The 21,173-nt window shown below is 38.0% G+C and overlaps 2 protein-coding genes across 2 annotated transcripts; both read left to right on the top strand.

Moving 5' to 3' along the window:
- The first annotated feature begins 7,136 nt into the window (after window positions 1-7,136).
- Window positions 7,137-8,150, top strand: LOC128020608 (trace amine-associated receptor 13c-like). The gene has a single exon (XM_052607229.1). The coding sequence runs from the start codon at window positions 7,137-7,139 to the stop codon at window positions 8,148-8,150; it is 1,014 nt and encodes a 337-aa protein (XP_052463189.1).
- Window positions 8,151-11,779: 3,629 nt separating this feature from the next.
- On the top strand, window positions 11,780-12,831 carry LOC128020607 (trace amine-associated receptor 13c-like). The gene has a single exon (XM_052607228.1). It carries the CDS (start codon window positions 11,830-11,832, stop codon window positions 12,829-12,831), a length of 1,002 nt encoding a protein of 333 aa, XP_052463188.1. The 5' UTR covers window positions 11,780-11,829.
- The last annotated feature ends 8,342 nt before the right edge of the window (window positions 12,832-21,173 follow it).

Genomic DNA, 21,173 nt, shown 5'->3' with positions numbered 1-21,173 from the left:
AAGAATAATAATCTAATGATATAACAAATAACAGTACAGTAGTCCCAGACAACAAATTTCCTTGATTATACTTACATTAAAGTAATGTTTATACTTGATTACATTTACTTAAGTAAGTAACATTTTCTATGCAGGACTTTTACTTGCATCAGAGTATTTTTAAAGTGCTTTAAACGTTATTAGGTAAAGGATCTTAATACTTCCACAACAATATTTAATGAGGTTAACTTATAGCGTATCCCTCCTTGGTTAGTCTGCACAAGATCAACAAGCTTGTTTGCTTTATGACACTTTAAATACAAAATAAGCTTTCAATCTACGTCAGAGTCAATGTCAAGCCCTGCTTGTATCACACTTGAGGTTGTTCGTTGTTTGCACAAAACTGGAGTCCCTATCATGCAGATTTTTGCTACATGCTCTGAGTAATTGTACAGTAAGAAAGTAATTTTCCTCAACCAGGAAATTTGCATTCTTAAAATTGACAGACAGTTGACACTGAGATGTCAAGTAAATACTTTTAGCGAACCGAAATATTTATAATTAATTATGACTAGTTATGTTTAATTGTTCATATTTCTCCTTTAAGCTGATTCACTACAGCAATCAGAGATGATGAGTCCAGCAAAGGATTCTTTGAAATGTAGTCTTTGAGAATGGCAAAAGTGAGAGGTGAAGTGGCCTCTTGTGGAGTTCCTAGGCACTCCAGCTGAAGATAGGGAAAATAAACTAATTTATTTATTAATGGGGAATAGCATGCCATTATATCATTTCAAAATGGCCGGTAGATGGGTGGGTTTGATCCAGTCACTATAAATGAAAGGATAGTAAAAAGAGCAGAACAAACCCTTAAAAGGAGGAGACTCGCACATGGCCTATGAGACAGAGGATCATGAGATACAATACTGCTTTCCTGCTATCAACTCATCATGTATCAAGGGAAAACGCTCCAGTTATGATTACTATTTTATGTACATGTTTTTTTCACTTCTGTCAGCAGGTACTGTGTTTCTGAACCTGCTGGTGATCATCTCCATCTCTCACTTCAAGAAACTTCACACTCCAACCAACATGATCATTCTCTCTCTGGCTGTTGCTGATATGCTTGTTGGACTAATTGTCATGCCTATACAGGCCATTAAGTTTACTGAGACTTGCTGGTACTTCGGAGACACTTTCTGTAGACTGTTTATGTTAATCATGGGACTGCTTCTCTCAGCCTCTCTCAGTAATTTAGTTGTGATAGCCATTGATCGTTTTGTGGCTGTGTGTCACCCTTTACAGTACCCACAGAAAATAACCATGGTTAGAATGTTAATTATTCTCTGTCTTTGCTGGTTTTTTTCTTCAGCTTATAATATTGCAATTGCAATAAGTTTCTCACACAGAGCAGATGTGTGTTATGGTGAATGTATTATTATGCTTACATTTAAATGGAGAGTAATTGATTTAATATTTTCCTTCTTGTTTCCCTGTACCCTAATCATAACTTTACATTTAAGGATATTTTATGTTGCACAAAAGCAAGTGAAACTTATAAACTCTCAAATGAAGAGTGGTAAATGTTTAACGGAAGGTTCAGTAATGAGGAAATCTGAGAGCAAAGCTGCTCTGACACTAGGAATTATTGTGGCAATTCATCTGCTTTGCTGGATTCCATTCTATATCTTGATTTTAACTGAAAGCACAGCAATACCGACCACCATAATCTATTGTCTAATGTGGGTCTTTTACATTAACTCATGTGTGAATCCTCTTATCTATGCTTTATTTTACCCCTGGTTTAGAAAATCAGTTAAATACATCTTAACATTTAGAATATTTCAGACAGCATCTTTTCGAGTCGATATTTTTAACAGTGATCATACATAATATTTTTAACACTATTTGTGTTTCAAACCAGTAAAGCAGATCCTAATAAAGTGTATTATACATTGTAATTTAATAAATGCATTTGAGATTGATATTTAAAAAATGCAATAAATAGCTGTCTCAAATAAATAAATGTAACTTGTTTTATAAGTTTGTTTACATTTACTGTAACTTTTAACTTGAGTTCTTCTGTGTAACTGTGATATTTCAGCCAAAGGGAGAAACTTAAACAGCAAAACTGCCTCACATGCTGTGTTATAAGAACATCGATTATCAACAATATTTCTCAGATTTCAATTTCTTAATTTTTCCCAATTTGTCAGGAATCTTACTTATCATGTTTATATCCATAATCATATTTATAATGTATATACTAATTATTACACGCTTTTACATGTGCATCTTAAATTGAATTTGAACAACTGATTAATAAAATAGTAAATGTAGTTAATTGGTTATGTTACTCAGCAACACATAAAGCATTTATTTAAAATGTCATTCTTCACAAGAATTTAACAGCTGCCATAAGCAAGATTGGGTGCTCACTTAGAGTTAGATGCATCTCAAATCTTCCACTGTACACATTCATGGTTCAAAAATACTATAAGACTTTGGGTGAAACTTTGGAGAAGCTTAGAGGTTTATTGATTAGAACTGGGGATATTTCAAAAATAGACTTAAAAGGTAAAATAATAATTTGATAACAAAAAAAGATAAATAATTTAATTCTAACCTTCACAAGAAACATCTGCATACAGCATGTCATTTTAATTCTACCAGAAAGACTCAGGAGGTGAGATAAAACTCATCAAATCAAAGCTTTATTTACAAAACCAATACAAAGAACATAATTATTTTGGCATAGGCCACATCCATAGCACAGACAAAGTACTTCTACCAGAAAGACTCAGGAGATAAAATGATGTACGAAGCATACATTTATTGACAACTCAGCAAGCATATTTATACATTTCTTTGGCGGAAGGCCCCGTCCATGGTTCATAATCCGAGGGTAGCGGACCTGCATTTCCTGCCTGAAGACGAAGGCAGGGGCCGGGCCAACCCCCCTGGAAGGTAAGGACAGGACCATCCTGGTGGTGGTGGGGAGGGTGGAGGTTGTTATCACGTCGGCATCTGTGGCCTCAAACATGTGTAAGTACGATCTTTTATACCAAAGTATAAAGACATGATTGGATAATGATGAAGGTAATTAGTGATGAAGTAATTGGGTCTTCCTGGCAGAACTTTAGGCTAAAGCTTTCATTTCTTAAAAGATCCTAGAACATATGGACAGCAGAAATATAAGGTTTAGTCATAATTAAAGTAAGTATAACTAGTGTTATGTATCCGATTATAGCTTAAAATATTAGCTTCGAGAGTAGAGGAGATACATACAGTAGTCCTCGAGATAAAGGCCATGATAGGCCAGGCAGTGATAGAGGCCATAGGCCAGACAGTAATAGAGGACATGATATGCCAAACAGTGATAGAGACCATGATAGGTCAGATAGATAGGTGGGAATGACCCGAGAGGCCTTAAAGAATAGCCACAAAGGCAGCGGAGAAAAGGCCTAGATAGGCCACAGATGGAGATGCCCAGATAAGCCATGAGAGAAAGGCTACAAAAGGCAGTAGAGAGGATAGCCACTAAAGTCGTGATGGGAGGCCACAAGAGGAGGAGAAAAATTAGATGTAATGAATAGGTGTAACATCACCACTAGTATTTGCTTAAAGGGGGGGTGAAATGCTATTTCATGCATACTGAGTTTTTTACGCTGTTAAAGAGTTGGATTCCCATGCTAAACATGGACAAAGTTTCAAAAATTAAGTTGTATGTTTGAAGGAGTATTTCTGTTCCAAAAATACTCCTTCCGGTTTGTCACAAGTTTCGGAAGGTTTTTTGGAGTATGGGTCTGTGTGACGTTAGATGGAGCAGAATTTCCTTATATGGGTCCTAAGGCACTTCTCCCGGAAGAGCGCGCGCTCCCGTATAGCAGAGCACTGAGAGCACAACATTCATTCACTGATCAGAGTGAGAGCGTCGCGAAAAGTCACAAAAGAAGTGTGTTTTTGGTTGCCAGGGCAAGACAACCCTGCACAGATTACCAAAAGAGAAACATCATTAAGGGACCAGTGGATGGAGTTTATTTTTACAGAGCATCAACGGAGTTGTGCAAGTGTTTTTGTTTGTTTCCTGCATTTCGAAGATGCTTGTTTTACAAACAAGGCCCAGTTTGACGCCGGATTTGCACATCGTTTATTTCTTAAGGATAATGCAGTCCCAACGAAAAAGGGTCACGATCGTGTGTTGGAACCGCATGCGTTGAGTAAAACTGCTTCAAATATCTCTGTGTTGTTAACTTAGCTATCAGCACGTAAGCACATCAAGTAAACAACATGCGATGTTGTCATCAAACTGCACTTTCCACATGTACAGCTTAAAAAACTGAAAAAAATTGAAAAAAAAAAAAAGACGACAAAGTGGAACTTAGTCAAGCCACTTAGCAAATATATACAGTTTGAGCACATACCACATAGAGACGTCGTTGCTGATGCTGCTCTTGTTAAATTTCAGCCTCTGGATCTGATTCTGGATCATAAATAAACGGCTGAATCTGACTGTTAGCCATGGTTTGTGCTGATTCACCGTCTGGGCTGGATACTTACTGGATCTGGGTGACTGCAATGACCATCTGATCTGGATACAGACTGGATCTGGTGGCTACGGTGACCTCGGAATAAAAGAGAAACAGGCTATTATTAGCGTATATTCAATAGTACTGAGCCTTGATGTACTCCATACTGCACTTGTGACTGATATGATACCTCTTCATTCACTGCTACAAATTGATGGTGGTCATATAAGTACAGTTTAAACCATGCTAATGCACTTCCATTAATGCCAACAAAGTTTCTAGTCTATGCAAAAGAATGATCTGGTCAATAGTGTCGAATGCAGTATTAAGATCCAGTAGCATTAACAGAGAGATACAACTACGATCAGATGATAAGAGCAGGTTGTAACTCTAAGGAGAGCAGTCTCTAAATTCTGACTGAAAATCTTCCCAGACACCATTTTTCTCTAAGAATGAAATATTATTGTGAGGATACTTTTTCTGGTATCTTGGAAAGAAAAGGGAGTTTCGAGATCGGTCTGTAATTAACTAGTTATTTGGGGTCAAGAGTCTGTTTTTTTTTTTTTTTTTTTTTTTTTTTTTTTTTTTTTGATGAGAGGCTTAATAACAGCCAGTTTGAAGGTTTTGGGGACATATCCTAATGACAAAGATGAATTAATAATAGTCAGAAGAGGATTTATAACTTATGGAAGCACCTCTTTTAGGAGCTTAGATGGAATAGGGTCTTGGTTTAGATGATTTAACAAGTTTATACAATTGTTCCACTACTATAGTAGAGAATGAGTGGAACTGTTCCTCAGGGGATCTATAGTGCACTAATTGATGCGTTACTGTAGCTGATGACTGCATGGTTACAGTTTTATCTCTAATAGAATCAATCTTAGAAGTAAAGTAGTTCATAAAGTCATTACTGCTGTGCTGGTGGGAAATATCAACACGTATGTCAATAGTACAATAGTACTCAATAGTACATAATGTATCTGATTCTTTATTTTTCATTAATTTAGCCACTGTATTGAATAAATACCTGGGGTTATATTTATATTATGTTATCTTCTAAGAGAGACGAAAAGTAATCAGATTTAGCCTTATTTAATGTTTTTCGGTAGGATAGGTTACTTTCCTGCCAACCAATACAAAATATTTCTAATATGTTTTGTTTTCCTCTAGCTGCACTCCCTTTTCCAGGCTGCTCTCTTTAGTTTGTGAGTGTTCTCATTATATCACGGCGTCAGATTGCTTTCCTTAACTTTCCTTAAGCAGAAAGTAGCAATTGTATTTAAAATGCTAGAAAAGAGAGAGTCAGTAGTTTCTGTTACATCATCAAGTTGTTATGAGGTTTTGGGATACATCAGGAAAATTACTTACAAAGCAGTCTTTTGCGGTAGTATTGATGGTTCTACCTTACTTTTAACAAGAACTAGTTTAGCTATATGAAGTTTTCATAAAACTAAATAATGATCTGAGATATCATTGCTTGGCTGCATAATTCCAATACCATCAACATCAATTCCATTTGACAGTATTAAATTTAGAGTATGATTTTGACAATGAGTAGGTCCTGAATTTTATCTGCAGCCAGCAACTAACTCTGATATAAAATCAGCAAACTCTTTGATAAAGTTTGTATGGTGCCCTGGTGGCTTGTATACAGTAGCCAGTACAAACATAACAGGGGATTTATCATTAACAATTGCTTCTCTGGATAATGTTATATGAAACACCATTATTTCAAACAAGTTATACTTGAAGTCCTCCCTCTGAGAAATACTGAAAACATTGTTATAAATTGAAGCAACACCTCCCCCTTTACCTTTTGGACATCGCTCATTTTTATAACAGTAATCTTGGGGGGTAGACTCATTTAAAATAATGTAATCATCAGGTTAACGCCAGGTTTCTGTCAAACAGAGCACATCTAGTTTATGGCGAGAGATCATATAATTTACAAAAAATTATTTCGTAGAAAGAGACCTGATATTCCATAAGTCAAGCTTTATCATTTGTTTATCAGTATTGCATCTCTTTTTTTTTTATTATTTGTTGAACCACAATTAAATTGTTATTCTTAAAATGGTTTGGACATTTTTTGTATTTCCTGGTTTGGGGAACCGACACAGTCTCTATAGTGTGATATCTAGGTGAAAGAGTCCTGAGAATTAACTGACTTCTGTGATGTTAGGAGGCTAGCAGATGGTCAGTTTAGCCAGTCTGTCTCCTTCCTGACCTGGGCTCCATTTAGTCAAGTAAAAACTCTAAGTTAAGTTGTACATATTATCACTTTAAATGCCAGAGAGTGATAGTAAGATAAATTAAGAAAAATAAAGCTACACAGAGCTATGATCACAAACCAGCAACACAGCAAACAGGAAGCAGGAATAACACTGTCCAACAGCGACGCCCGCAGGCTCTATGCCATCTGTTTCTATATGCTTTCATGTAATATGAGTACTCCTCCTAAAATCATATCTTTTTTTCTTTTCTTTTTTATTAGATGGAGTGGGAGGGGTACAATGTCTTTACAGAACTTCATATTGAGCAAAATATGGGTTGGGCAGTTTGATCCAGACACTATAAATAAAAGGACAGTAAGGAAAGCAGAACAAACTCCTAACAGGAGGAGACTCACTCATGGCCTATGAGACAGAGGATCATGAAATTCAATACTGCTTTCCTGCCATCAACTCATCATGTATAAAGGGAAAACGCTCCAGACATGAATACAATGTTTTATATGTGTTTTTCTCATTGCTGTCAGCATGGACTGTGTTTCTGAATCTTCTGGTGATCATCTCAATCTCTCACTTCAAGAAGCTTCACACTCCAACCAACCTGATCATTCTCTCTCTGGCTGTGGCCGACATGCTTATTGGACTCATTGTGATACCCACAGAGGCTATCAAATTTATTGAGACATGCTGGTATTTTGGAGATAAAGTTTGTGGAGTGTTTATAAATACCCTTGGATTGCTCCTATCAGCATCTCTCTGTAATTTAGTTTTAATTGCTGTCGATCGTTATGTGGCTGTGTGTTGTCCTTTACAGTACCCACAGAAAATAACCACCACTAAAACTTTAATGAGCATCATTCTCTGCTGGTTATGTTCCTTAGCTTACAACACTGCCATTGTAACTAACAACGGATATTTTGACACTTTTCACAAAACAGAAGTGTGCTATGGAGAGTGCCCTTATATGATGAGTATTGCCTGGAGAGCCAGTGACCTGATCTTGTCCTTTGCGTCTCCCTGTATTGTGATCATAATGTTATATTTAAGAATATTCTATGTGGCACAACGGCAAGTGAAAATTATAAATGTACTCTTAAAGACTGGGAAAAGAATAATGGAGGACACTTTAAAAAAGAAATCGGAGAGCAAGGCTGCTCTGACATTAGGAATAATTGTGACAGTTCACCTGCTTTGCTGGATTCCATTTTATATTCTTTCTTTAACAGGAAGCACAGTCAACACTGCAGTCATGTCAAATTTTCTAACATGGACCTTGTATATTAACTCAGGTCTGAATCCCATTGTCTATGCTTTATTTTACCCCTGGTTTAAAAAGGCAGTTAAATATATCATAACTCTTAGATTATGTAAACCAGCATCCTCTTATGTGGATATTTTCAAAGATTACCATTAATAATTCCTGGGAATGGCAGTACTGCAGATTCGAGGCAACACTTTATGAGCAAATTAACAAATGATGTTTGGAATAGCACTGTATGTGTTTCACATTATTTTTCTGACAAGAAGTTTAAAGGTTCTGTCTAGTTTATGTAATGTGGAGTTAATGTAACACGATTCAACAAATACATATTTTCCATTTCATTTTTCATAAAAACATTTAAACAAGAAACTTAGAAATGTGTCAAGAGTTGTCATTTATAGCTTCCTAAATGTCTCCCGATCTAATTCTAAATCTGTTAATGCTGTAATATAAATAAAAAATAAATATTTTTTGTGCCTAAAATGAGTATAGTAAATTTGCACAAATATGCATTTCAACCGCAAGACAAGACAATTTAAAAATAATGCAAAATTGAAAAAGCTTTTTATTGAAAAAGGTTTTAAAATCAACACATTTTTATGAGAAAAAAATTATGAGTTGAATAAATGTAGTTATTATATTTGATGAGTTGCATTATTATACATTTGTATTAATATTTAACTTTTTATAAATTACAAGCACCATTGTCTTGATTACTGACACATTTTATCATAATGAATCTCTAAACATCTAAATAATTTTTCAATATAACCAGAGTTCCCCATAGACATACACTATTTTGTGGAGGCACTTCTGGTAATTTTTAACTTAACTTTTTAATATTCATTACCATTTTTGATACCACAAGGAAAAACTGCCACAACTAGTTTTTTTTTTTTTTTTTTTTTATAAATATAACAAGGCTAGAACATGACTAAGAGGTATATTTTTACATTAAAGAAAACCTCTTGAGGTGGTAAAACACAAGAGAAAAATTTATGGATTTGCACATTTATTTCAACTTTTCTATTATTATAATTTTTCTTGTTTTTACCCAAAATAGAATGACGTGAGCTTCATTCATACTGGAAGCCCAAATATGCCTCACAGATGTAATAGAACATTCCAGGAAATCCCTTAAATGGACAAAGGCATCCAGCTATCAATAAAAAGACGATAGAAATTGTATAACTGACCGAATATGAAGACAATAATTACACAACCGTAGCAATATAAGAATAAAGTCTATTGATTAATTGGCAATTTGCAAAGCCTTTATCACAGTATAGGACACAATAAAATAATGATTTTACGATAAGAAGCCACATCAGATCACAAAAGGAAATTATTTCAAACACATGACTGACATTAAGTGAGTCAGAAGCAAAAATGTTATTAAATGTGTATTTTGTGGGACAACATGCAGTGTGCATGAACTCGCTGTCAGAGAGAGGAGAGAGAGAAAGCACAGCTGGTAGTATTGATATAGAAACTGCAAAAAGTGTACTAAAACTTTTATATATTTCAGTATTGATATTTATCAAAAAATCTATATTTTTGACAAAACTACAGGTGATTGTGTTCATGTAACTAACTATTTGTGAAGTCCTAGTAAACTTGGTCAGCTGTCTTTTGAGTCAATAACATCTGTGACTGATAATGTTTCCATGAGAATTACACAGAGGAATGCATATTGAGAAAAACCCGTATGTTTTAATTAGTTCGCCGTCATGTGAGAGAGACATGGTGAGCCAGTCAACACGTCAACTTCAGCTTCACACTGGAATAAGAGTTTACCTTTTTAAATAGTAAAATAGAAATTTAACAGGAAAAGGAAAATCTATTTGTGGTGGTCAATGATGATTTTAGCACCAATAGCCTAAATGAGAAAAATTGACAACATTATTATTTATTTTTTCAAAAAGAATCATGTGAAGTATACAAAAATATTTAATTGATTTATTGACAAACATAATATTAAAGAGAACTCCCAAAAATTATATTATTAAAATAATCTTTTAAATAAAACAATAGCGGTCATGATACATGCACGGAAAGCGAGGTAAGTGAGTTCAAACACAACTTTATTCCTTTTTCTAAGTCAATAGAGTGCAAGGTGAGTTTTCCGTGAATTCAAGATAATATGCTGGCAAGATCACTCAGTTCGGAATGAACAGCAGGAAAACCAGTCACTACAGGAATATTGCAATCTCACAGTCTCGGATCATTTAATCGCTTTCTTTCTGTTTCATGTGAATGGCAGCAATTGGCTTGGATGGGACTTTAGTGAACTCTGGTGAACTCAGGACCACGGACGTCAGGAAACAGATCTGGACACAGCAGAACAGCAACACAAAGGTTAGATATATACAGATTAGTACGTTACGTCAGGATTTCTCAGAGGAATCAGAGACTCAGGGGACAACGGGTTCCTGTTGGAGGCTTGTAAACAACTGAAGTTACTGAGGGATTCTTATGTGTTGATTGATGAAGCAGTTGATATAGAACAGATGCAGGTGATTAGTAATCTGGAGAGAGTGATCTCTGTGTGGTGGATGGTACTGAGCTTGATTTGAATAGCTCTGTTCCAAAACCTAGTAAGCTGCTTTTAGAACTTTGTTCTGACCCCAAGCATTATCATAGATTCCAGCATGTGCATATTAAAAGTAAATTGTGTGCTGCGCTAATCACTCCGCCCAAGTAACGTTAGCTGTGCTCCTACGCCTAGTAAGAATATAGTTCCCAGTATTTATACGATTAAAAATGGTCTCTGTCTCATATAGCATTGTTATTTGTACACTAAGCTAGGCTAGGTGGGTGAGTCAAATAACACTAACAGAAAGCAAAGAAATGAAAAAGGTATGTATGGACTTATCTAACTCTGGGGGATACTGTGAATAAGCTAAAGTCCCAAAAAGTCGGAGTGTTCCTTTAAATGACCATGGTGTTGGAGTGTATGACTTGCCAGCAAACTCACCAGACCTGAACCCTATAGAGAATCTATGGGGTATTGTCAAGAAGAGAATGAGAAACAAGAGACCAAAAAATGTAGATGAGCTGAAGGCCACTGTCAAAGAAACCTGGGCTTCCATGCCACCTCAGCAGTGCCACAAACTGATCACCTCCATGCCACGCTGAATTGAGGCAGTAATTAAAGCTAAATGAGCCCCCTAACAAGTATAGAGTACATGTACAGTAAATTAACATACTTTCCAGAAGGCCACTAATTCACAAAAAAATATTTTTTTTTTTTTTTTTTTTTTTTGGTCTTATCAAGTCTTCTAATTTGTTGAGATTTTTGTTAAATGTAAGCCATCTCTCTCCAAGAGCAATCCCGGAGAGTCATTTGTGCAGATTCACATGAGTGTACTGGCGAAATATATGGTCGATTGAGAGCGAACAATGCCGACGGAACAGCTCGGAAAGCACTTACAGAATTACAGTGGATGTGAACTAAAAGCGCCGACCATTGTTTCACATCCTCCACCGAGAAAACTCAGACACCGGTATATATAGCAATACTACCAAACAACTGCAAACATTCACCACGACGCCAGAGCAATGGAAACGATCGAGTGTGCATCTTGAAAGGAATTTGAGGAATTTTTAGGTCATTATATATGCCATCTTTTTCTATATGTTTTCATTTAATATAAGTACTCTTCCTAAAATCATCTCTCTTTTTTTATAAGATGGAGGGGGCGGGGAACAATGTCAGATGTCAGAATTTCAGATTGAGCCATAGATGGGTTGGTCAGTCTGATCCAAACACTATAAATGAAAACGACAGTAAGGAGAACAGAACAAACTCCTAAGAGGAGGAGACTCACTCATGGCCTATGAGACAGAGGATCACGAGATTCAATACTGCTTTCCTGGAATCAACTCATCATGTACCAAGGGAAAACGCTCCAGACATGAATACAATGTTTTATATGTGTTTTTCTCATTGCTGTCAGCACTAACTGTGTTTCTGAATCTGCTGGTGATCATCTCAATCTCTCACTTCAAGAAACTTCACACTCCAACCAACCTGGTCATTCTCTCTCTTGCTGTTTCCGACATGCTTATTGGACTTATTGTCATACCTATAGAGGCCATCAAGTTGATTGAGACTTGCTGGTACTTCAGAGACACTTTCTGTAGACTGTTTGTGTTAATCATGGGACTGCTCCTCTCAACGTCTCTAAGTAATTTAGTTTTAATAGCCATTGATCGTTTTGTGGCTGTGTGTCACCCTTTACAGTACCCACAGAAAATATCCATTACTAGAATGTTAATTGTTATCTGTCTTTGCTGGTTTTTTTCTTCAGCTTATAATATTGCAATTGCAATAAGTTTCTCACACAGAGCAGATGTGTGTTATGGTGAATGTATTATTATGCTTATATTTAAATGGAGGGTAATTGATTTAATATTTTGGTTCCTGTTTCCCTGTACCTTGATCATGACTTTATATTTAAAGATATTTTATGTTGCACAAAAGCAGGTGAAAGTCATAAACTCTCTAATGAAGAGTGGTAAATGTTTAACGGAAGGTTCAGTAAGGAGGAAATCTGAGAGCAAAGCTGCTCTGACATTAGGAATCAATGTGGCAGTTCATCTGCTTTGCTGGATTCCATACTATATCTTGACTCTAACTGAAGACACAGCAATCCCACCCAACATACTCTATTGTCTAGTATGGCTCTTATATGTTAACTCATGTCTGAATCCTCTTATCTATGCTTTATTTTACCCCTGGTTTAGAAAATCAATTAAATACATCTTAACTTTTAGAATATTTCAGCCAGCATCCTCTCGGGTCGATATTTTTACAAATGATCATTCATGATATTTTCAACACTTTTTGTGCTTCAAACCAGTAAAGCTATCCCTTATGAAGTACACTATATATTGTCATTTAGAATGCATTTGAGATCATTTTAAAAAAGACAATCCATAATAAATCTATGTCTCAAATAAATAAATGTATTGTTTACTTGAATTCTTCTGTCTAACTGTGACATTTCAGCCAAAGGGAGAAATTTAAACAGCAACACTGCCTCACATGTTGTGTTATTAGAACATTGATTTTTAACAATATTTTTCAAATTTCAATTTCTCTTTGGGTGTATAGAATAAGACTTTGGGTGAAACTTTGGAGAAGCTTAGAGGTTGGCTGATTAGAACTGGGGATATTTCAAAAAGAGATTTAAAAGATGCTAAAATAACAATAAAAATTTGATTAAACAAATATTTTAATTTATTAATTTTAATTATTTTTTAATTATAACCTTCATGAGAAACACCTGCATACTGCATGTAATAATAATTCTGCATTAAAATCTTCTCTGGCCATCTGCCAAGAGGGCTTTTAATAAATTGAAAGAGCAAAAGAGATTACTAGATGCTACACACTTAAAATGTTGGGTTAAAAATAAGCCAACCTGTAACCCAACTATGGGTTGGTATAGCACCTTCCCATCTGTGGGTTATTTCAACCAAACCCATTGGGTTAAAATCCAGTTGGGTTAAAAGTTACCCAACAGTTGAGTTAATAATTTCTATTAATTAACATCAGTATTTTTATTAAAAATGACTTAATACAACCATATTTTGAAACTACTTTGTTGTTAATTACAGATTTTATTTTAATATGCAAATAAAACATTTACAAATATATTTTACAATATTTTATTTAATTGTACAAGAATGTGTAAAAATACAACTGACATTTTCAAATGTGACAATTCATATTCATATCAAAACACACACACGTGCAAATACAGTTCACAGATGTGCCCTAATGGTTAGAGAGTTGGACCTGTAACCCGAAGGTCACAGGTTTGAGTCTCTGTGCTGGCAGATGGAGGGAGTGAATGAACAGTCCTCTCTTCCTCCCTCAATAACCATGACTGAAGTGCCCTAGAGCAAGGCACTGAACGCCCAGTTGCTCCCCGGGTGCTGGATATAGCTGCCCACTACTCCAGTTGTGTGTTCACACACTGGTGTGTTCACTTCTCAGTGCCGTGTGTGTGTGCACTTGGATGGGTTAAATGCAGAGCACCAATTCCGAATATGGGTTACCATACTTGGCAAATATTACGACTTTCAAATATAATGAACATACCATATAATAATAAAACAAAAAATAATCATAAAATCAAGGAATAATACTAAAAAATATACCAGCTGCTGGACCTACTGATGGTTTTTTACTGATTACTAAATACAAGGTTTTTAAGGAGGAGACAGTGTGCAGAAGAAACTATTAAAGACTGTGTGTTCCAAAAACTCTCAAATGGGAGCAGAGGGCTTTAGGTAGTAGATGTCATATACAAATAAATGTTTGAAACACAGATCGACCGCTTGTAGTCGTCTTCTGTTCCATCGCCTCCGTGTTTAAGATAATAAAAACTTGGGAGGAGTTTTCCTTGTCACCAAGCACCAGGACATGTGGATTCCAGCTTGTCTCATGATTCAAGTACAGCACTAATTAGTGCCAACCTTAAAATAATTTTGCACCAAGGCCTTTAAATGACAAAAGTACAGAAAAAGCACAAGTAAAAAAAAAAACTAAGCTTACTGTTAATATTCTGCCCTGGCAATGGTGTTCTAAACCAAAGACTGACAGATAGCTAACAGGAATAAAGCTTCATCACACGTTCTTCATTGTGCTTATGTGATGCACTTTACTTTACTGTAAAACTGAAAGAAACACAAAAATACAAATTACAAAATGATTTACAAAATAGCATGGACATTTTCACATTCACAAACATCTGTTTACAGAATTAAACAACAAAATAAACAACCGAATTATGTCTTTGAAGAAAAATGCGACTATGTAACCTTATTAGCATATTAGCTGTCAGATCACGCTATATTTCAGAATCAAACATCAATCTCTAAACGTCTTAATAACGACCAGCTTTTAATTAAATTAACACAACATTATTGCAGTTATTTTCAATATGAAATTTATAACTTACGGTCGTATCTACTCCAAGGATTAGACAGAATCTAAAACGCAGATCACAGAAAACGACTCTTCTTCTACTGTTTTACGAGCTTCCTGTTGCGTTCTACTGAGTATTGTAATAACGATTTTCACCACAAGGTGTCACAAATGAACTACTTATACAAACCAAAATGAAACTAAAGAAAGAACTAATACTGCACAGAACACTCCCCGCCTGGTATAACTTGTGTTATACCACTATGCATTCCGATTATTTGACAAAAGTAAGACAACATCACATATAGGTCTTAAGTACTCTCTGAATACCCCTTGCTTAGCAGTCTTCACCATAACCTTACGAATTTTTCCATCAGATGAGGCTACAGTCTTTGCTATGAGACCAATTGGCCACTCACTGCGCTTAGCTTCCCCATCCTTCAACAGAACAATGTCTCCTTCCTGAATACTCTCTCTCTCCTCTGTCCATTTTCTCCTGGGTTGCAAGGTAGACAAGTACTCCTGCTTCCATCGCTTCCAGAATGAATCAGCCAGCATCTGGACTTGACGCCACTGATTTTTGTGCAAGTGCCCTATCTCAAAATTTCCTGGAGGTCGCCTTCTGAGTTAAGAGCATTGCTGGTGAAAGCACTTGGGGCATGCCCGTATCTGATGAAATTGGGATTAAGGGTCTGGAATTCATGATGGCCATGACTTCTGCCATTAAAGTTGTTAAGACCTCATGCGTGAGTCTTGTGGGAGTTTTCATCAAGAGAGCCTCCAAAATACGTCTGGCAATGCCGATCATTCTTTCCCACACTCCTCCCATATGGGAGGAATGTGGAGCATTAAAGGTCCACGTGCAACCTTGATTCTGCAAGAAGCCTTTCAACTCTGAGTCGCTACTGTCAATTTGGAGTTCCTTGACTGCTCCAACGAAATTTGTCCCCCTGTCAGAACGAAAGTGCTTCACTGGTCCTCTGACAGCCAAGAAGCGACGCAAAGCACATATAAAGCTTGACGCTGATAGAGACTCCACAACCTCTAAGTGAACTGCTCTGGTATTTAAGCAACTGAATATGACAGCCCATCGCTTGTTCTCAGCATTATGCCCTCTTGTCTTACGTGTCACCACAGTGAATGGTCCAAAAACATCAAGACCTGTGTGTGTGAAAGGTGGATCTACAGAAACTCTATCTGAGGGCAAAGCCGACATCTTCTGACTCTCCATCTTACCTCTCAGTTTCTTGCACAGCACACATTTGTGGATGATATTTGAAACAGATCTTTTGCCACTGACTATCCACAATCCAGCACTACGTATAGCACCCTCAGTAAAATGCCGGCCTTGATGAGCCACTTGATCATGATAATGCTGAATTAAAAGACCGGTTACGTGATGATTGGGAGGGATTATCAAGGGATGCTTCTCTATATCAGAGATGTCAGCACAGTGAATGCGACCCCCAACTCTTAACAGACCCTCATTGTCCACAAAGGGGTCAAGCCTCAGGAGTGTGCTACGCTGCGAGACTTTACCAAACTTAGTCAAACTCTCAAATTCTTCCTGGTACACTTCTCGTTGTACGGTTTTGACTATAGTCGCCTTGGCTTGTGATATCTCCACACCTGAGGTTTTAGTACACAGATGCCATTTTCGACAGAGTGTGTCAGGAAAAGATTGTGAGAATGAATTTGCTATGTGCGTCAGAGTAGTGATAGCTCTCACCAAGGATCTCCAGCTTGAGAAACGTTCAAATCTGCTTGAGCCTAGTAAGTCCTCTTTGACGTTAGTTGCCAGTGTGTTCACTTGGGGGCGAATTTCAACATCCTCTTCTGCTTTTACAAGTCCATATGACTCTCCTAAACTACATCCTATAGGGTCACATTCCCTAAGGAACTCTGGACCTGAGAACCAGTTGGTAAGGGGTAAGTGGGCTGCTGCCACAAACCTGGTGGCATGATCTGCTGGGTAATGCCATTGACTAGGTTCCGTGGTTTTTCTTATGCGTGCAACTCTGTTAGCCACGTACATGTAGAATCTGTGTGTTACATTGTGAATGTAGCCGAGCACTATGCGACTGTCAGTGTAGAACTGGATATTGTGGAACTCTATGTCAATTTCTTCCTTTATAAGTTCCATCAGCTCAACAGCAAGTACCGCTGCACATAACTCCAGGCGTGGAACAGTATGTGCTGGAAAAGGGGCCAACTTGGATTTTCCCATTACAAACCCCACGTGAAGCTGTCCGTTTGAGTCTATTACTCGTAGGTACGCTACTGCAGCGATAGCTAAAATAGAAGCATCCGAGAAGATACACAACTCTCGAACCTGAGCTCCACACAGTGAGGTTGGGACATAAGATCGTGGTATTTGCAATCGATCAAGCTCTGCTAAAGATGAAGTCCATACCTTCCACGAATCTCTTTTGTCTGCCGGAAGAACAGTGTCCCAATCCTGTTGTATAGTTGAAAGTTCTCTCACTATAGCTTTGCCTTGCATAGTGACTGGACAGACAAACCCGAGGGGATCATATAAACTATTGACGGTGGAAAGGATCCCTCTTCGAGTAAAGGGTTTGAGATCTTGAGAAGCTTTAAATGTGAAGCAGTCTGCCTTGATGTTCCAACTTATACCAAGGCTGCGTTGAAGAGGTATTGGGTCTTTATCAAAATCCAGGCCTTTGAGATCGTTGGCTCTCTCACTAGATGGAAAAGCTTCCATCACCGAAGCACTGTTAGAAGCCACTTTATGCAGATTCAAGCTTGACTTTGATAGCATTGCTTGCGTACGCTTTAGGAGATCAATGGCTTCTCTTTCAGTAGGGACAGATGTGATGCCATCGTCAACGTAGAAGTTGCGTAACACAAAGTCCTTAGCATCCATACCATAATCTGCTTCGCCATACTCTGCTGCTCGCCTTAAGGCATATATAGCGACTGCTGGCGAAGGACTATTGCCAAAGACGTGCACGGTCATTCTGTAATCAATGATCTCCTTTTCTGCACAGTTGTCTTTGTGCCAAAGAAAGCGAAGATAGTTGCGATGCTGCTCTTTTACCTTGAAACAATAGAACATTTGTTCTATGTCCGCCATCACAGCTACTTTCTCCCTACGGAAGCGCAACAGCACACCCAAAAGGGTATTGTTAAGATCAGGTCCGCTCATCAAAACATCATTAAGGGACACCCCTCCATACTGAGCGCTCGAATCGAAGACCACCCTGATTTTGTCAGGTTTGTGTGGGTGGTAAACTCCAAAAATTGGCAAATACCAACATTCTTCCTCTGATTGTAAGGGTGGAGCAGGTTCTGCTTGCTCATTTTCAATCACCTTCTGCATAAAACCAAAGAAATGCGTTTTCATATTCGGTTTCTTTGAAAGAGTGCGCTGCAATGAGTTCAGCCTTTGTATAGCTTGCTCTCTATTGTTCGGGAGTTGCTTTCTTGGAGAGCGGAATGGAAGTGGCGCCACCCAGTGGTTATCATTATCAAGGTACACCTCTTTGTCCATTATGTCGAGAAAGACTCTATCCTCTACAGATAAAGCTGATTTATCATCCTCTGAAGATCTGAAGAACACATTCTCTTTTAAGCCAGTTGTATAGCTCTCACTGGTTTTTGAACACTTGAGAGAACATGGTGGGTCGGGTAGATATGACAAAAAAGGTGACTCACCCCGCTCTACGACATTGAAACCTTTTGTGCATGGAGAGAAGAATGACGTTCGCCCATTTGGAAGTATGTTGGTCTTATAAGCGTTCACGCTGGACTGACAATGAGTCCCATTCAGGCAAACTTCTCCCACTATCACCCAGCCCAGGTCTAAGCGCTGTGCGTATGGTGTGTTGAGGGGTCCATTTCGTTGTTCACGCACTTTGTGCACACTAAGAATATCTCGACCCAAGAGGAGAAGGATAGGAGCACAAGAGTCTAAAGGAGGAATTTTATCTGACACAGCAGTGAGGTGGGGGAAACACATAGCTATCTCCGGCGTGGGAATCTCGGATCTGTCATCTGGTAAAGTGTTACACTCTATCAAAGGCGGAAGAGCAACTACTGTTTTCCCATCAAGCGATTCAACAGAGAATCCATTTACTTTCCTCCCCGCCGTAGTAACTATACCTGAACACGTCTTCAATGTATAGGGGGAAGAACTGCTAACGATGTTGAACAGATCAAAGAACTGTGACTTCACTAATGATCTATTACTCTGTTCATCCAGTACAGCATAAATGCGTTTGACTCTTTCACGTTGATTAGAGGGATAAACATTTACGAGACAAATCTTTGAACATGACTTGGGCCTACTAGCATCTCCACAAATCTCAGTGCACTTGTTGTTTACCTCAGCAGTGTCTTCATCTGTTTTTTCCATGTTTTGATCTGCAGTTGATACAGACACCTCAATGGACCACGGGGCAGGACCCGGATGCATGGCTGCAATGTGTCGGTCACTGTTGCATTCTCTGCACTTAACAGATGCTCTGCAGTCTCTTGCAACATGCTTAGTGGAAGCACAACATCTAAAACAGATAAACTTTTCCTTCAAATGTGCTTTTCGTTCATCTAGGTGTTTGCTCCTGAATGTGCGACACTTGTAAAGTGGATGAGGTTTATTGTGTATGGTACAAAACTTGTCTGGATCTACATTCTTGTCTAAGTTTCTGTCTTGGTTTGGTTGCGCAGCCATTATTTCAGTTTTCTTGACGAAGACAGAAGTTCTGTTACTCAACTTGGCAGCTCCGTCTGATTTTGTATTGTTTGAGTAGCCAGTTGAAGTAAGAGCAAAACTAGGGTCATTTCTAGTTCTTGCTTGTCTACAAACAAATTCAACAAAGAAGCTGAAAGGAGGAAAGTATACATTATGGTCTTCTTTGTACCTGGAACCTTGCGTAATCCACTTATCTTGAAGACTGAATGGGAGTTTTTCAATGATGGGGTTGACTCCCCGCGCTGTGTCAAGGTAAGCAAGACCAGGTAAACGACCACTTTCTTTTGCTGACTGCAGCTCGAGTAGCAAGTCCCCAAGATCTCTCAGACGATGGTTGTCTTTGATTGTGATGCGAGGAAAAGTGTCAAGTCTCTTTAACATCGCCTGCTCGATGACCTCTGGACACCCATAGCAGTCCTCCAGGCGACGCCATATCATACGAACTCCTAAGGCAGGATCACTGACATGAACTGATTTGATTCGTTTGGCATGACTCGATGAATCAGGACCAAGCCATTTGACAAGAAGATCTATCTCCTCTCTACTAGCTATATTGAGTTCACTGGTTACAGCTCGAAAAGACGTTTTCCACGCCCAGTAATTTTCTGGACAGTCATCAAATTGGAACAAGCCAGAACTCACCATTTCTTTCTTCAGCAAATATGTAGTAAAGTCGTTTGCATGAGGTGATGGTGGTGCTGGAGTAAAGCACTCAGCAGGAACTTGAGAGGGCAGGCAGGAGTCACGTTGCTTTCGTACTGGATATTTTTGATGCTTTACTTCATCAGCTCCATCATATGGCTCAACTTTTACATTCGAACGAGAACACTGGAAGTTGTGTTGTGTGGGAGTTGTCTGTTCCTGCTTCATAGGAATTGTCTCTGCATTCAATTCCTCCTTCACTGTTGGAGGGAGAGAACTTAGTGAGCCTGCAACATAACTCCGTGTCACATAACTTGAACCCTCACTTTCATGTTGTGAATTAGGAGTCAAATTAGGAGAATTTCTTTGCTGAGAATGTTTCTGCACATACTCTTCTGTGCGTTCAATTCTACTTGAGATGCATGATTCTTTTTCTAGATCGACACTTGCTCCGTCTTCTTCATAAACTGCAGCTTCATAAACTTCTGCCTCTGTAGATGCTGCTACAGCTTCTTTTTGCAGTTGTAACACGTATAAATCAGCTTCAACTTCTGCTTTTCTGCGAGCTGTCTCAGCCAGTGCTTTCTGTTGATGCTCTTCAATTTGAGCTCTTTCTCTCATCATGATGGCTTCCTTTTCGGCATAAGAGGCCTTTACTTTGCATGCGGCTGCTTTAGCTCTTGCTGTGGTCGCAGCTGCACTAGCCGAAGATCTACTCGAACGACGTGATCTGCTTGACCGTGATCTTGTTTCTAAAGGTTGGTCAACTTCCTCTTGTTTCTTGCGAGGCTGTGACTCATCCATCTTGATAATGTAGTATTACATGTAAGCTGGACGGAATCCTGATTGTTTGTCTTCACCCGCTGTGCAGTCGACCTTT

This window comes from Carassius gibelio, chromosome A10 (genome assembly GCF_023724105.1).
Source record: "Carassius gibelio isolate Cgi1373 ecotype wild population from Czech Republic chromosome A10, carGib1.2-hapl.c, whole genome shotgun sequence".
In the NCBI taxonomy this organism is placed as follows: domain Eukaryota; kingdom Metazoa; phylum Chordata; class Actinopteri; order Cypriniformes; family Cyprinidae; genus Carassius; species Carassius gibelio.
Note: the sequence above shows the minus strand (reverse complement) of the source record. Positions and strands in the feature narration are given on the sequence as shown.

What these genes read in the sequence shown, in the direction of transcription:
- LOC128020608 (XM_052607229.1), top strand. Translation starts at nt 7,137, where the DNA reads ATGGCCTATGAGACAGAGGATCATGAAATTCAATACTGCTTTCCTGCC.
- LOC128020607 (XM_052607228.1), top strand. Translation starts at nt 11,830, where the DNA reads ATGGCCTATGAGACAGAGGATCACGAGATTCAATACTGCTTTCCTGGA.